General features: G+C 44.1%; 1 protein-coding gene across 2 annotated transcripts in view; it reads right to left on the reverse strand.

Moving 5' to 3' along the window:
• Nucleotides 1-378: 378 nt before the first annotated feature.
• The window catches only part of ppp1r12a (protein phosphatase 1, regulatory subunit 12A), a 55,682-nt gene continuing 38,382 nt past the window's right edge, over nt 379-17,678 (reverse strand). Inside the window, exons 12-26 of one of the 2 annotated variants that reach the window (XM_078282039.1) lie at nt 17,429-17,545; nt 15,526-15,678; nt 14,358-14,522; nt 14,044-14,202; nt 12,851-12,941; nt 11,957-12,136; nt 11,497-11,671; nt 9,659-9,780; nt 9,509-9,574; nt 7,372-7,388; nt 7,130-7,250; nt 6,898-7,002; nt 6,747-6,794; nt 5,564-5,614; nt 379-2,437 (exon numbers count right to left, since the gene is read on the reverse strand). In XM_078282039.1, the coding sequence (XP_078138165.1) occupies nt 2,351-2,437; nt 5,564-5,614; nt 6,747-6,794; nt 6,898-7,002; nt 7,130-7,250; nt 7,372-7,388; nt 9,509-9,574; nt 9,659-9,780; nt 11,497-11,671; nt 11,957-12,136; nt 12,851-12,941; nt 14,044-14,202; nt 14,358-14,522; nt 15,526-15,678; nt 17,429-17,545 (1,657 nt within the window). In that variant the 3' untranslated portion in view covers nt 379-2,350. Of the gene's footprint in view, nt 2,438-4,153; nt 4,422-5,563; nt 5,615-6,746; nt 6,795-6,897; nt 7,003-7,129; nt 7,251-7,371; nt 7,389-9,508; nt 9,575-9,658; nt 9,781-11,496; nt 11,672-11,956; nt 12,137-12,850; nt 12,942-14,043; nt 14,203-14,357; nt 14,523-15,525; nt 15,679-17,428; nt 17,546-17,678 lie in introns of those variants that run through there. The other variant, XM_078282040.1, reaches the window with a different exon arrangement.

Here is a 17,678-nt window from a genome sequence, read left to right on the forward strand (position 1 = left end):
GTCAACAATATGCAAAGCTGTGCACCATCTAGTGGTGAGACGCAGTATGGCAGCACACTAAAATGGTTCATCTGGTTCCTGTCAGTGATGGAGCAGGTACACACAAAGATGGCAGCCTCCTGAGGTGAAGAAAAAGGTATAAAAGATATATAAATACACCCCAAATTCTCAAAACAGCCTTTAACATTATTATCCTTCCATCCAAGAGCCTTACGTTTAAAAAAAATATTTTTATGTGTCTGGATTCCAGAGTGTAAACAAAATAAATCATTTATCATCTGATACCAAGATCGTTTTAACATATGGATGGGGGGGAAAAAATAAGCATTTCCTGCCATTTTCATATGTTTCAAGAAGAAAATAACCAAACGTGGGAACTTTACAATGTACAAGTTTATTTTTAATGAACTCTTCAGTGGTTGGTAGTCACAGCACAGCTTGCATGTATGAAGCCACACACCTATTTTACAAGATGACCGGAAAAAATAAAATAAAGAAAAAAACCATCAGAACAAAAACAAAAACAAAACAAAAAAAAAGTTCTAAACCAAAGAAGTAGATGGTCAACAGTCCATCTGCAGCGACTTTTTTTTTCTTTTACTAAAATATTCTTAAAAGGCCACTGAAATGCATAAAATGTTTTCAGATGCATGGACTATTTGATGGTGGCAAGTTGCTTTAACCTGACATCAAGACTCCTCACATGGCATTGACAGTGCATGTAGACATTGTAAAAAGGACTGGGTTAGCGATACCTAAGATTTTTTTTTTTTAGTGACAACACCTTGGCTATAATACTACAGCTTTTAAAAAAAAAAAAAAAAAAAAAAAAAAAAAAAATGGAAAAAATGAACAGCACTCTTCCAAAGATACTGGATACAATGTGTGAAATGTAGTGAAGCAATTATTTTTATCTCACAATTATGTGAACACTTTTTTTTTTTAAACTGGAAAAAAAAAAAAAAAAAAAGAAAAAAGCACTGAACACTGCCAGCCGTCTCATGTAAGAGAGAGGCCCTACTGTAATCCAATGTCTTTAGACTATAAAGGAAAAAAAAAAAAATTAAAAACACACCTTTTTGTCCTCTGGAATTTGTATACTTTTAATAGTAACAGACGGGAACCATAAACGCATGCCATGTGCTGGTCTCAAACAAATACATACAGGTATATACAGCATCACTCAGTACCTGCTAAAACAAAAAAGTGAGAAATACAGAGTATAAACTGACTACACTACAAACTTGGAAAAAAAATAAAATAAAAAAAAAAAAGAGGGGGAGGAAGGTGAGCGATGGAAGCGGTGGAAGAGTGAAAAAATCCTACTTGTGATGGACTCATCATTAAAGCATTTTTTAAAAAGGAAAAAAAAAAAAAAAAAAGAAAAAAGAAATAAATGCATATTGCACATACAGTGAAAGCTTAAATTCCACCAGGTCCGCCTCGATCGGTAAAGCGAGAATTCGATTTTTTTTTTCCCTCTTGGAGGAAGACGCACAGAGGTACGGGGAGGGGGGGGGGGGGGCATGGAGAGAGGGGGGAGGGGTGTGTTTGAGTGTGTGTGTGTGTGTGTGTGTGTGTGTGGAGGATAAGGGGGCAAACGAGGAGAGGAGGCGATCACTTGCAGTTGATGTGGGGCAGAAGTGGCACTTGGGAGGGTGGTGGTGGTGGTGGGGGGTGGGGGGGGTAAAAAGACTGCACAGCACACAACACTTACACAAGGAAGAGGAAAAAAAAAAAAAATGACATCAAATAAAGAGAGATCGTGGCACAAATAAAAAAAAAAAATCAGGTGTTGGATAATAACTGTTCTTCAGTGACAGCCGAGAGAGAGAGAGGGCGAGAGAGAGTGAGAGAGAGAGAGAGAGGGCGAGAGAGGGGGAGAGAGAGAGAGAGAATCGATGCAAGTGTTTCTTTTATCTCTTTTATGTACAACTAAGGCTTATTGGTTAAATAGTTTTCTCAGGCTTCCCCGCCCACGATGTTTTTTGACATGCTGATCACTCAACCCTTCTTTCCTTTTGCTCTGTAAACTCAGTGGTTCTATCTGGACAGCAGCCACAGAATCAAGTGGATTATAATCTAAGAGGTGGCACAAGGGGTTGGGGTGGGGTGGGGTGGGATGAACGGATGGATGGGTGGATGCTGCAGCGGTGGAGGAGCAAAGAGAGATAAGAGCTGGGAGAGGAGAAAAGGGGGGAAAAAAAAAAAAAAAAAAAAAAAAAAAACAGGAGTCTCGTCTCTGATGTCTGTTGCAATTAATATCTAAATGTGCAATTCCATTAGTCACTGCCATGGGGGAGTGGGGGTGCAGAAGACGGGGCGGGGGGGGGGGGGGGGGGGGTCTGTTCTACTTGGAAAGCTTGCTAATGACTCGAATGAGGGCTCCGTTCTCGTCCTTTAGTCTCTGGTTGTCTGCTTTCAAGTCTGGTAGCGTCTGGAAGAGAGTAAAAGAAAACAGAGCGGGGGAGGGAGGGAGAGAGAGAGAGAGAGGGAGAGAAGGCTTAGACGGGTCTTGACAGATACATGGTGCTGTTAACCAGTCAGGCCAGTTTTACAAACTGTTAATTGCAGCGTGTGTCAGCAATCTTGGACCAGTCACACAGCATCTCTCAATCTTTTTTTTTCTCCTTTAAAAAAAAAAAAAAAAAAAAAATTCACATCCTTGTTCCAAGTCAGGAGAGAGAGAAATGAAGCGGGCACACCACAGGCCAAAGTTCCTGATGAATAGCCATGCAGAACCTGAACGGCTGCTGAACTGGCAGCCGGCAAACAAGCCGTCTTTACAATACACAGCAGAGCAAAACGATAGAGAGTCACTCCTTTATTTGACCCAAACAAAGAGTTCACATCTAGATCCTGTTGTGGCGTCCGCAGTGACGCTCCATCATGTCTGATAGGCAGACAATGCACGCACCACATCATCTATTTATAGCTGAACTTCCAAGTCATAGTGGGTGAACACCTACACTCGCCTTTCATATGGCTGTGACTGCAGGTGTCATGACCCACTACTGCACTTTTGCTGTTGTGGAAAAGCTTGACATTTCCCTTTATTGGATTCTAAAGTCTAAAAAGTGCTATAATGATATGCAAAAACCTGAATTGCTAAAAAAAAATAATCAAAAATTCAATCACCCAGGCAGTGGGATGCATTTCATTCTACATGACTAGAGACATTACTGTGCAAATAGTCTAAATGGTTCTAAAAAGTATTGTCAGCTGGCGTTTCCTTTCAGCAGCGTAGTACAGAAGCTACGGGGGCGAGTGCTTCAGCTAGTAATCATGTTCCAATTATTTTCAGAGGTCCCCTATTGACACACGGCACTGAGAGAAGACTGCAGTCCACTTAAAAACAAACTATCGCACAATGATTACAGATGACAATCAACCGACCTGTTGGTTAATTCGCCATACTGCAGCACCGCTGCATGGCAGGCAAGCCCTCGTCTAATATTTGTGCTCGTTACTGACCAAACAAGTCGCTACACCTGCAACCGAATGAACCTGTTTGCCGCATGCAATTGACCCAAGGCTTTGTTGATGTCATCTGTGAAATTAAACTTGGGGAAGTACAGAGGAGGGGGGGGGGGGGGAGAAAAAAAGTTCAGTCTCTGAAGATGTGGGCCACAAGTTGATGCAAAAAAGGAAGCCACTTCATGCAAAGAAGCCAGAACAAGCCAAACTGAACAACGGCGCTCCCTGATGGAAGCATCAAAACTACAAATTGTACAAAAAAGGACACTTTCCTTTACAGTACTAAGATAAAACATCAGATAAAGATAAAGATTCCACTACTGTAATCAAAGATATTTTGAGTCAATTTTGGTTTGATTTTACAGCAGTAATGCAGCACCTGCCAGTCTGAAATGATACTTACCTGTTCCTTCCCCCCCCCCCCCCCCATTATAAACATGTTAACTATTATGACTTATGGGGACATTTTTATAAGCTGACAAGAGTGGAAAGCATCTGATAGTTGTGTACTGTAAAAGGAGAGTGCCCTCTTGTAATAAACAAAAAAAAAAACACGCTCCCCAATGTGAAAAACCAAGAGGTCTGGGGAGGCAGAGGGGGGCGGAAAGGGGAGTAAATTCAAAACCAACGATGGTTGGGCGGCTGGGCACCTGCCTGTCTATGGGTGCGGGGCGGAGCGCGAATGGAGCATGAGAAGGGTGGGGTTGGGTGGGGAGGAGAGGTGAGAAGGAGGTAGAGGAGGAGGAGGAAGAAGAGGAGAAGGTGGTGGTGGTGGACGGACGGACGGACGGACGGACGGACGTGGCTTAGAGGTCGACGGCGGGCAGCTGGCTGCAGGCGGACTGGGAGAGCTTTGCCACCACGCGGGCCAGCGCCCGGTTCTCTGCCTGCAGCCGCTCCTTAACCTGCCGCAGGGCCTGAACCTGCTTTACCTGGGGGAGGTTCTGCAGGGGGGGAGAAAACAACAACCACAACACAGGAGGAGAGAGAGAGAGAGAGAGAGAGAGAGAGGGGATGGAAGGAGAGAGCGAGAGTAACAGAAATGGCAGAGGAGGAAAAGGGGAAAATGTTAAGAGTGTTCCGAGAAATTAGAGAGAGAGAGAAAGGATTAGAGAGAGACAGGACAATATAAATTAACAGAGAAGAGGGGACCGAGAGAAGAAGAAAAAAAAAAGGGAAAACAGAAAAGGAAGATTGTTAGAAAATGGGGACAGATTTTGGAAACCGAAGGAATGATAAAGAGCTTTCCGCTTCGGCGTGTTTGAGCTGTCGATCTACGCTAGCAGAGGAGAATAGAAAGAGACAAGAGATAAGGTGGGCCAGCTGCCTAGGACGGAGGAATAAACACACTACGTTATCACAGTGCTGGGAAGAAACACTTGCTGACTAGGGTGTAATGGATTTGGCTTTTCTGCTTTCCCAGAAAAGGGGCGTTTAATTGGTCGTCTCTTCTGAAGAGCTTAAACCTTACGTCAACATAGATTACAATGGTTGACCTGAGATGTGCCCAGAAACAAAATCAGAGATGCACAGGTGCACATTCAGCAGCAACACGCTGGAGCTAAAAATCAAAGATCCAAAAATAATGAGTGGGGATGGAGGTGGGGGTCTGTTGGATCCAAAACTGACACTGCTATGATATCAAATGGTTGATTTAGTGGCTCTAAGCACCCATATCAAGCTATCATTGCCTTATAAATCCATATCCGTTCTGTGTGAACGACCCATTACAAAGGACATGAACTGTCTACTTGTGAATAATGTTCAATTAAATCAGGAGGAAAGTACATTCATGGCTAATCTACATTTAAGCATTATTACATTTCAGATGACTCACCGCTGATTTTACGCTGAAAAAACGGATTAACCCAACTTATGCAGTGATCCATACTCAAGGACAAAATTGTAGTTTTCCACTGAAATTTTAAATAATAGAGAGCTAGAAGTTGAAGTCGGCTACCTTCAACTCACAAGTACCACCTGCGTATTAGCTGTGGTCCCGGGTCCACTGGTGAATATCTTCTAAACCCCACCGCACAAACACAGAAAATGAAATGCAGTGTGTGTGTGTCATGCGAGATGCTACCTTGAGTTCCTCCTCCATCTCAGAGATCTTCCTTTCTAAAGCTCTTCTTTCCTGCGGGACAGAGGAAAACGGGTTCACCCGGGGTTCACGTGTGTCACGTGGACAAATTAGCACAAACACACTTCAGCGCAGGCTCTACACACTTGCATAAGATGAAGACAGGTGTGAAAGAGGGTGAAGGATGGGAGCCAGAGCACACGCTTTGAACACACGCATGACTTTGTGAGGTGCCTGCAAGCCACAACCAGAGCCCTACATGTTTAGACCTACATGTTCAGTGATGTATGCCTAACTAACCAATGGCAGGCATGAGTCAGGAAATGGGGTAGTAGATGATGTTTAGAGGCTGCGTTAGATGCCAAGTTAATGAAATGACTCATGGATAGAGAGGTTGGACTGGTCTTCTGAACAAAAAGGGAGATCCATGCAGTATGAAAAAGGCCATGATACAAGTGACGCATGGAGGATGATCTGGCTAACGTTAGAGAATGGACTTTAAGCAATAACAAGGGATAAAGTTCACAAATCTATGGGATGCAGCTAGGGAAAATGAATTTTATTGCTCCTCTCAGCCGCCATCATGACTACTATAATTATGAATGAGTGAAAAGTGCATCAAAATGGTAATGAAAACGCATGCAGAGGTAGTTCCAACAGTAAATCAACACTACTTCTATAGCCTGCACACACTGACACACACACCAAAATAAAATAAAAAAAACAGAACAGTTTTGAGAAGTGGTGACCACACGTTGCCTCCAAGATTCAAAAACAAGTGAGAGAGAAGGTGCCAGTGTTCTGGGTGGTGTGGAGGGCGGAGGTTCTCCTGACGCCAGCTACAGGGGCTTGTGTGACATGACAGCCAGCAGCAGAAAAAGGCAGTAGACTGGTAAAATACTCAGGTTAAGATCATACCACCACCCAGATGATATTGGGGCCTGCTTGTTACCTTCAGACATAAACCCATTGGCATTATGTTACCACGCTGTTGAACCAGGTCTAATTCAGTTCAATCAAAAATAACGGAAATAAGGATTTCTGAGTTCAGTTCTTCAGTTTCAGAGATAACATATTTTTAAAAAGAGGAGAAGTTATAAAATACATCTCTTCAGTAAAGATCAAAGAGTCACAACAAAAGGAAAGACATTTGGAATAGAGGTTATTAAAGTTGGTGTGTCATTACCCTTTTCTCCATCTCAAGCTGTGACCGGTCGGCATAGCGTTCCTGCCTCTGCAATGAGGAAACAGCAGTTTGAGGGTTAGTGGACACGTCGGGAAACATCCTAATTACCCCCCACTGGCTTATCAGCTGAAGCAGTGTGAGCCCAGCGCACCTGTGTGGCCTTCTCTAGCTGTAGCTTCAAGTCCGCCAGCTCCAGGTCTGTGTCGCGTAACTGGGCCTTCAGCTTCTCGTTCTCAGCTAGGATCTGCTCGTAGAGCTGATGGGAGGAGAAACACACGTAACACTCAACAGACCATTCAAACCAACAGCTGCATGTGCACGACTGGTGCGGTTTACTTTATTGGGACGACTGGTAGCAGACTTTTACAGATAGCCAGATATACCTTCTTATAGTCAGTGGCGTCGTCTCTATCCAGCCTGCTCGAGTATGGCCTCCGGCTCTCGCCGTAGCTGCGGCTACCAAGAGCGTCGTTGCGATCGTAGGATGAAGTGCTGCTCTCGTTCCTAAAATAGTAATGACGGCATTTTGTTTCAAAAAGTTGTTTGTATAGCAACCCTATTGTAATAGGACCACATAACAGATGAAGGATAATAAGGAGTATAACATGAAGGGGTATAAACATACCTGGACAGTCTGTCACTCTGAAAGAAAACAAAAACACACAGTGAATTTTTGATGTCTTTAGATGTGTTCAAATGAAGCATTAGGTACAATTGACAGCAGCTAACATTTGATTAAAGCTGTGACGTGGATTGGTATTAAGCTCTTACATACAAAAAGAAGACAAAATGAACAGTGAAATGAAATCAGATGTGCTGTTCATTTAAAGCAGCTATTTCAGACCCAGTGGGCTGAATAAAACTCTGCTTGCAGATTCTGCTCCAAGCTATAGCTTTCTCTGTTTGTCTCAGCACCTGACCTTCCCTCCCCTGTGGCCAGCTTCCCACACACACACACACACACACACACACACACACACACACACACACACACACACACACAAACTCCTGAACAGCTGCCATGCCTGCCAGTGCCTCGAGGCCTACTGCTGCTCCAGCCTCGCCTCGCTTGTGCTGCCCCAGCAGAGGGCCTCAGAATGGGACTAGACATCAGATAAGGTGAGGGGGGGGGGGTCAGGGTGGAGGGCAGGCCTCCAGCTATTTTAAAATTGCAGGCAGTTTCCTGTAGCAGACAGAGAGCGATTACAGAACACAGAGCTACAATTTGTGTCAAGAAGTCATGCAGGCCTTCTGGAGAAATGATCGACATGCAGTTGGAAACATCTGATGCTCAAGGCTGGAGACGCACTACACAGCTTTTAGACGGATATTAGCCACGATTTGGCCATTATGTCTGATTTTTCGTGTTTTGAAGCAGATAATGGACAGTCGGCACCGATGATATTGTAGTGTGTGACAGTTAAGGACTTTAACCTCTCGTCTCCCAATCCAGTCAGAAGCATTATCATTATTTTGAGTCTTGGCGTCCTCCTGTAGTGCGAGCTGGTCAACAATTCAAATCTGATCAGAAACCGGCAATAGCCAATGAGAGCTGAGCACAAGAGAAGGAAAAAAAAACTAAGGAAGGAAGGGTGGGAGGAAAATGCTCTTGTTCTGGTTCCTTGTTTCTAGTAATGCGACGGCTTGTGTTTTGGGAGGGTTGCATGACAAAAACAAAATCTGCAATCACCACTAGAAATGGTTCGACCATGTAGAGGACGGTTACTTTTAAATAGCGAGTGCCAGGCTGGAAAGGAGGAGACGGAGCTTTTCCTGAACGCTTTCCCATCCATGCAGAGATAATTGCCCGTTTCCTATTTAGTGCTTCATTGCTGCTCCACCCTATTGTACTGCCCTGTAACAACTGAGATCCACGCTGGCAGCTCCGTCTCCCCCCCTCCTCCTCCTCCTCCTCCTCCTCCTCCTCTCCCCGCTGAGCGTCTGATGTGAAGCCAGGTACCCGGGCAAACTACTACTGTCTGCTCTCTCCGCTACGCTGCACAGGACACTCCCATTCAAACAGGAAGCTCGCCCAGCCAGGGAGATTTCCACAACACTGCCCTTTCTGTGGCCCTTCCACGCTCCAAGAGGGGGCCCGGTATGCATTAAACTGTATTTGACAGCTTCTTTATTGTTTTCAGTTCTATTTTAGGGCCCGGAATGTGAAAAACACAAATTCCTTATTTACTTTATTTACCTCAATTAAAATCGTATTGTTCCAGCTTTTAACAATTACTTCATGTTGTAAAAAGCGCAGAATATTTGTTGGATGTTTTGGCCAAAAACAAAGAAATCTCAATTCTGACATCTCACTGTTGGCAGACAAATGGCGTACACTGAGGGTTCAGGCGTGTTTTCGTTCCCTCTTAACTCTAATCACCAAACTGTCTTGAACTTGGAATTGGACAACCTTTCTGCCCCCCGATTCCTGTGTGTGCCCTGACCCCATTGAGCCAGATTTCCTGTCCGTGCCGCTTGTTTTGAGACCTACTGATCTGTGGCCGAGACTGCTTTTGGTCCGCAAGGTCACCTTAGCAACCAGACAATCACAGGAAGATGGAAACGGGGGAACAATAAAAATTCAAAGGCCGCAGACGGACAGAAGGGAAGATAAGAGGGAGGGAGGGCAGGGGAGGAACTCATAGCTGCACGGGGCAGACTCGGACAAATCAAAGACTAGTAATAGTTCCTACTTAAAATTCAGTAGTTACATCTACTCTCTGCTCCGTCTGTGTGGGCAGGTGCGTGGGTGTTGAGGTTACCTGGGGCTCTCCCTTGGTGCTGCCCTCCTCTGAGTCGGACTGCTGGTCGGGGTCATTTTCATCACTCTGGAATTAAAAACACAAGAGAGGAGGTCACACAACATTTCTAAATGTTTAAAATGCTTAAATCACTGCGTGTGAGTCTCTTACATCTTGGGTCCAGAAGGAAACCCCAGTAGAGCGTCTCTTCTCGCGGGGCCGCCTGCGATCCCGTATGGAGCGGGGCTGAGACTTGTCCTCTCCCTCCTTCTCCTCCTCCTTTTTGTCTGTCTCTGTCCATACATACATGATAATGTTGTCATGATACCAGAATTTGACTTTGATACCACTACTAGCCCAAGTGTCACTATGTTTACTGTAAAACAATACTCGGAATCAATAAAATAACATGAAATGGTAGTTAAAATGCAATGATTATACAAGTAAACTTTATTCCCCCCCATCCCCCCCAATTCAATAGCCGTTGATAGTTATTCTGAAGGGATGAACACAAACTTAAATAATCGTTTCCTGCAGGACATATTTTGCTGACGCACAACTTCCCTTGCTCTCGCATGTTAACCTTAAATCAGCAGTCGTACAAAAAAAAAAAACTGATAATGTTAAATCAAAGGGAGCATATTTTTCTGATATAATGCAAGGCAAACTTAATCTGTGTGTAAATCCCTTTGTACTGCGTGTTCTAAATCATTTGCATTTGACCTGAGCACTGCAAATTGACCCTTTTTATTGTGACTTCAACAGCTAGCGAATTGAAGTAATCTTAATAGGAATGCAGACTTTAATAATGTAAAAAGTTCAGGTCAAACAATGCATTTATTTGACTGCACTAGGCACGATTAGGACAACAACCGAGTTGGCCTGAGTTCAGAGGAGGAAACTTTGGTCGTGGGAGAACAAAGTGGTCACTGTTTCCTTCAGTGGGATGGACTGAAGCTGCCTTCTATTTTCCCAGGGATGCTTCATGGCTTTATTTGTTAAAAGAAGAGCTACTTAATTTAAAAAGGCAACTCAATCCCTTTCTTTCTCCGTGCCCTTAATCAGCATGTGGCAGCCTGCCCATGTGAATCTGGGCCTGTGGGGACAAATGGCAGAGCCAGGTGGAATTCAGCAGAACCTGTCTGTGCATCAACAGCTTTATATTAGAAGGGATACTGTAGCATTCTTCATTTTGGTCTGCTATTTAGGTTTCAGTGTATTGATACTTCAGCAAGCCTAGAAACAGCTTGCTAGCACTCCTATTTAAAACCACATGATAGTGGTTTGCTGGTAGCTGCTGCAACTTTGCTTCCATTTTGATGGGCAAAGCTGGGGACACACTACATAACTGAACAGACTGAAAGATTGATCATCACACACTCACCGACTCCATCTTGTGGCACACACACTCTAATGCTAGCTGGATTTGGGGATCACACATTACCCGATTTCTGATACCATGTATTTTGTCTTAATGCTAATTAGATAACACGTTCTTATTTGAAAGTGTGTGAAAACTGAAATGTGGATCATATAAATCGCTTCTATTGACTCTACAAGAGTCAAGTTTTTCATGTGTTCTTCTAGGTTCACAAGTGGGCCTCTATAACAACGAGGTGATGGTCTTCTAAATGTCAGTGATCTTCCAACAGATAAGGTTAGATAAGGTTGCTTGCCTGCCTATATTTGACCTAGAAGTCATGTAGTGTGTCCACAGCTTAAACAAACTAACAAAACCAAGACTTGGTCAACTGAGGGAACAATATATGAAAATGTTTCTTAACCCCGCATTAAATAAGTGCCTGGGGTACAGTGACATAACAGACCATCGATTATAACTCTTTAAAGCTGTAAATATGGGCAAGGATTGTGTGTAGATAAGACCAATATTCGGTATAGGATTTTAAAGGATCCTCAGTTTTAAGTATGTACACTAATCTGTGTGAAAAAGCACATCTCAGAACACCCTTTCCCCTCTGATTTGAGTGGCACAGTACGGTCTATCTGACCTTTTTCTGTATCCCTGGAGGAACGGCTATAGGAGGAGGTGATTCCCGTCAAGCTGTTGGGCCTGTTGAGGGAGCTGGAGGACAGGGTGGTGCTAGAGGAGGACGGGGTGGAGGCAGTGCTGACTGTGGAGGTGGTGTAGGTGGAGGTGGAGGAGGGCCGATAGCGCTGGTAAGTCTGGTAGGGAGAGAGACAGAGACGGATGACAAGGACAGTGCAGTGAAATATACCGGGTCTAAAAAGAGCCTGGAGAAGATACAGTGACCTGCTTTTGGAAAGTGACTCAAGCTTCAATCATCCTTGAAACCTTGGGATGCTTTTGTGACCAAAGCATACTTCAAGGTTAAAGTACTTTTTCTTGTGTTTTTTCTGTGAATTTCATCCACCCCTTGTATGTAGTAATACAATAACACAAGCACATTTGGTAAAGTATTTAAGTCGAAACGTGGATCTACTACGTACCTCTTCGAAGCTGCGGTACCTCGACCGGTAATCGTCCTCCTTGGTCTCCGTCTCCTTCTTCTCCTCCTGCTTCTCCTTGTCCTGCTTCTCTTTCTCCTCCTTCTCCTCCTCCCGGCTCCTGGTGGTGCGGCTCCTGCCGATGGTTTTCTCCGCCTCCTGGAGGTCGGTCAGAGTCACACCCTGGAGGAGGACAGAGAGAGAGAGAGAGAGAGATTGAGCCTCTGGAGTCAGAACATTTGTTCACAGGTTTCCAATTTTTATATCCACATTTGGATGAATTTACAAAATAGCACTCTCTGGTTAATGATGAGGAAGGTTTATAACCAGAAATTCACTGTTCACATTAGCTCCCCAGTAAAACGTAAACACTCTAATAGGTCCTTTACGATGCTTACCTTAAGTGTCATTAATTTTGAAGTGCATTGGCTACAGAACAGTACAGTCCAAGAGTTTTAGCAGGAAAGGATAAAGCTCAAATTCTTTCAGCTTGTAAATGAGGAGCTCCTTATAAACGAGGAACACTTAAGAAAGGGTGCCAGTGTACACAAAAAGTAACGTGTCAACCAGGAGAACAACTTTCATTTACTTTTAACACAAACAAGTTCAGCTTTTAGCAAAACCATTTCATTGCACTGAATTCTGGTGGTTGGACTATTATGGCTGAAACGGTCTAGGACTATGAAATCATAATGCAAAACAGGGACACAGACAGCTCACCATTTGGTTTTGATGAAGGATTCCACTGTCTTTTATTTTTGTTCTTTTGGGGGTTTTTTTTTTTATTTTTTAGGAGAGACAACTTTTTTTTAGGAAAGAGAGACGACTTAAGTGGCCATATATGAAAGGTGGAATAGGTGTCTCAGAGGAGTGATGGGCGTAAGTGTATTGACTAACCTGGGTGGACCTCCTGGACTGTCGAGCCTGTCTGGAGCGAGCTTTCCTCTGGGACTCGGACTCCTCGTCTCGCACTGGCGTCAGGTATGACCTGGCACACACACACACACACACACACACACACACACACACGCACACACAAAATGTACTGTCAACAATCACTGGGATGACTGTTGGGATGGTGAAACTGTAAATACTGTTAACATCTCTTACTCTGCATTGTAATATTGTGGTAAAATCTGCCTGTTTAACCTTTCATTAAGCGGTATGAACAGGCCACATAACTAGGGGAATAAAACAGCAAGGTACTCTAGCACTTTCTCCCAGTCTGGAATACGCCTCTGTTAGAAGTATGAACTCATTCAGTGGAGAGCCAAGCCTTGGCCTTGAAGAAAACGTGCAGCTTCTGCCCATCTTCCTTATAAGGAGAAGTCGCTGGAGCAGTTAGCGCTCTGAAGCAGGCCTGACCCACTCCCACCATGGCAGGTGGCTTATTTCAGCACTGTCACAGGAAGACATGCACTCGACCCCACTCAAACACACAGACACTCACACACGTGCAAACCAGTGTGCACGCGTGCTTTCACACACAAACTCTCTCAGTCGCTCTCTCTCTCTCTCACACACACACACACACACACATTCTCTCTCCCTTCACATTGTGTACACAAAGCAGGAGATCACACACCCCATTCTCAAACAGAGGAAATGCATCCGGATTAGGGTTCGACGAATATAGGTTTTTCTTCAAGGCTAATGCTGATATTTTTGGACTGAAGCTGCCGATAGACAATATTTTGTGCCGATATTCAAGTTATAGAATTGTATCTCTTGGCAGCAAAAAAAGCCTCTGAAAAACCAGCGGACGACACGGGACACGGGACACTAAAAGTCTCCACTATGATGCTATAACAATAGCAATAAAACATTCATGCATCCTCAATTACAAACAAACTGTATCGCATTCATCATATCAGAGGTGGATCACACAGAGTGGCCAATATCGGATTTTTAATAAAAGGTCAAGAGCAGCAAACCAGGTATCGGTCTAACCCTGATCCAGTTCAGATCAAACAGGAGTAACTCATTATAAAGTGATTGAAAATAACTAATTACGAGTATGTCTTCAAATGTAAGGGTATGCATGCATGAGCTTATGTACTGTGCAGGTTATAGGTGTGTGTGTGTGTTACCTGCGTCTTTCCCTGCCGTCAGAGCCAATGACAGTGCCAGTGGTGGTGGTAGTGGTAGATGTGGTGGTGGTGGTAGAGCCAGTGTTTATAGTGGGGATGACCGCAGCGGACTCCTTCTCTTTCTCCTTTTCCCTCTCTGCACTCTCCTCTGACCAGTACCTGTTCACACACACCGGCGGTTTAGGGTTCTGCTGCAGCTGTCTTTATAAAACTGACGTGTGTGCGTTTGTGGAGGGATTTCAGGTGACAAAAACAACACTAACAAACACTTTTTGCCCGGCCATGTAAATTTCTCTATAGGCCTGTACCCGTACCTGCTGGTGAGACTGGTGGAGCCGGTGCGGGTGGAGGAGGAGCCCAGGCTGGAGAGCAGGCCACGATGGCCCGTGGGCGAGGTAACGGATGAAGAGGTGGTGGTGGTGGAGGAGGAGGTGGTGGTCGAGGAGCTCAAGTCCTCGTGCCTTCTGCCAAAGGAGCCGCTGCGGGACAAAAAAACGGCACACATACAAAACACTGCGTAGTCAGCGGGGGAGGGAGAGCGGGGTGAAAGCGGGGCAGCACAGTCACGGATAAAACCATGATCCCCATAATTCTCATCACAATCATTAGTCGGGATTATTTGTCTTGATGACTTGAACTAAAATATTTAACAAAATAAAGGAATGATAGAAGGGGGTGGAAAATCAGATTTGATATTCCACTTTCCCTCTTATATTCTCTCTCTTCTTCTCTTATTTTAGCATTATTAATAACAATTCTTCCAACAAAAGGTCGATCAAGCTTATGACACTCAAGGATTAATACACTGCTTTAAAGAGAGAAGCCCTCTTAAAAAAAAACTGCTGTGACCTTTGACAGCTTAAATCAGTGTTTGAGAATATGAACAACTCTCTCAGAAAGAACAATGACATTAATCCCTACTACCATCAAGAATTGTTCCACTTGCACTGAGGGGGAGGCAGAATTTGTGAAAGGTTTTTTCTTTTTCATCAACATTAGCTTTATCTAATAGTAGTGCGGACAGTAAAATTTGATTTGACAGGGAAATCTGAGTATGTGATAAAGCCAAGTTGGACTTGATGACATCAAGGTTTGGCACTTTTATTTCTAGTTTTCCAAGAGACTTGTTCATCTAAACAAATCTAGACTGTACTGTCCAAGATCACAGGAATAGCATGAACTCCATTTTAAGACTTTTTACTTTAATTATGTAGGTTTGAGAAAGATTTCAATTCATTTCTAAAAGCTGCTTCATTGAAACATTATGGAAACCAATCGGAACCTGGCTGTGTCCCAAGGCTAATTTTGAAGGAGTCAAAAAAAACCAACATAGAGCATAATTTCCACAAGAGATCTTCCACTGTTCCTTTGGATATTAAGACTAACAAGGGAAAAACAAAACAAGTGGTAGGCACTCCGATACAGCAGAGAGAGACAGAGGTGGGTGTAGAGGCGGTGGGTGCCCGGGTGAGGCTGGTATACCTGCGGTAAATGCTGTAAGACTGGTAGTGGGAGGCGGGTGGCTGCCAGGGTTTAGTGTTACAGGTGTTAGGGTCCAAGCTGGAGGTGGACGAAGACTTGGCTGGCACGTCCCGCGTGCTGCCGCTCCGCCCTAGCGCTAGCGTATGGGACGTGCTGGCGTGTTGGCAGGCGGGTGGGCGAGAGAGGCATGTTAGCGGTGGACGCGCACACACACACACAAATATAAAAACACACACACACACACACATACAGATAAAAGACTATTAAGCTCTGACACTATCGGTGCATTCGTGTCATATGGGAATAGCTGTCAGAACGGTTAAAACACGTTTGAAGCCGTTAAGATGCTGCGATTGAAGCTTTCTACAGACTTTTGTTGCATGTGATCACCTTTTTTACACTCAATGTGCTTAGTGATGCATTTGAGTTCTTGTTTTACAGCAAACCAAACATTGCAATGTCTACCATAAACGAAAAATCCAGCCAATAGTTGTGTCCTGCCATGGAATTTTGAGAGCTGTGATCACAAAATGACTTACGCAATGAAAATCATTAATTTTGCTTGTTTTATTTGGAATGAATATATCATTCCCTACACTTGACTCAAGTATTTCTTCACTGGTGACGTCAGAATTCAGGAAGGTGGAGAAATCAGGGAAATCACCTCGAGTTCCCAAGAAGTATTTACTTGACTTGAAAGCTGAAGTAAATGGTGTTTTATAAGTACAGGGCTTAAAGCAAAAAAACATTCTGAGCCTGAAATGTTCCTGACTGATGGGGGGGGGGGGGGGGGGGGGGGGGGGCTGGGCACACTACACTTATTTCTCTATAAAACTAGTCCAATAAAAAGAACAACGAAAACAACTGACACATTTCTGTGCTGAATGAATGAATATTCAACACACAGCATTATTAATCTATAAACTATAAACTAATCTATAAAAAAAAAAATCAGTGGGCACGGTTTTCTTACAATTCACACTAAACCGTGCCCACGGATTTGTCGCACCAAGTGTCAAACGGTTTCCCGTCTCCACCCGTTTATTCAATCCATACCTATCACCGTTTGTTTTTTACTCCTCTCTCAGTGACGCGTGCATCTTCACCAGCTTTCATAAACTTTGTTTCCATATTTCAGCTGTGCTACACCACGGAATCGGTGCTACATTGTGATAGAAAGTAGCTTGCTGTTCATTGGATTAAAAAAAAAAACTTGCTCGCATTCCATTGGTAAATGTAAAATATTGCTTTGCTTAATATGATTGGATAAAACGCATCAAAAACAAAAACCCGTGGAGTGAGTTTTTTTTTGTTTTTTGTCGAAAATAGTTTGTGAATCTAAAACGTCCATGTGCCGGAAATCCGGCACCTGGCCGGAGGTCTTTAAGCCCTGTAAGTAGGAAGCTCATATCTACCATCTTTCCCATATGACATGAATGCAGCATTTGTCCGCGTCTAGGTTTTGTGCCATGAGAAATTGTGGGAGTTTTTTTGGGAGCCACCCAGGTAGCTGGGCCAAGTGATGTAATTTAATGCAAACGTACTGGCACAGCAACCTGACAGGACAGGTACAGTCATGCAACAGACTCTGTGGCAGTGACAGAGAAAGGCGTTGGGCTGATTTGCATGGCTTTCTCAGTAGCTGCTGTTGCGCATGGAAGCATGTACGTGCATGTCTCTAATGACATAATCCATGTGACATGTACAGTAGAAGAAGATACTAAACAACTGTCAATGCTGTCTACATAGTGTTGTTAGTCAAGGGTGGTTATAGTCCAAAAGCTATGCAAGTCAACCTCGTAAAGGATAATAAACCAGTCAGATCCGATGGAGCGGGGATCTGATGGCGAGATGATGGGGGACGGAGGTTTGGGAGAGCTTTGTATGGCAGCGAGGGGCTAACCTGCGCTGGTAGCTGGGGGTTCGGTTGGTGGAGGCGCTTCCTTCGCTGTTCTTCAGGTCGTCGTCCCAGCGTCGCCGGGTGTAGGAGCCGCTACGTACCAGACTAGCAGCCGAGTCCCTGGGGAACCACAAGCTACAATAGCACCCCGGGGCTCCACAAACACAGATACTGACACTGTGGTAGATGTGCGCTTTCATAGATTCTAGTAAAGTCTAACACTAGGTAAATGTCACCCTCATGAAACCCCATG

Source organism: Centroberyx gerrardi, chromosome 24, assembly GCF_048128805.1.
Source record: "Centroberyx gerrardi isolate f3 chromosome 24, fCenGer3.hap1.cur.20231027, whole genome shotgun sequence".
Classification (NCBI taxonomy): domain Eukaryota; kingdom Metazoa; phylum Chordata; class Actinopteri; order Beryciformes; family Berycidae; genus Centroberyx; species Centroberyx gerrardi.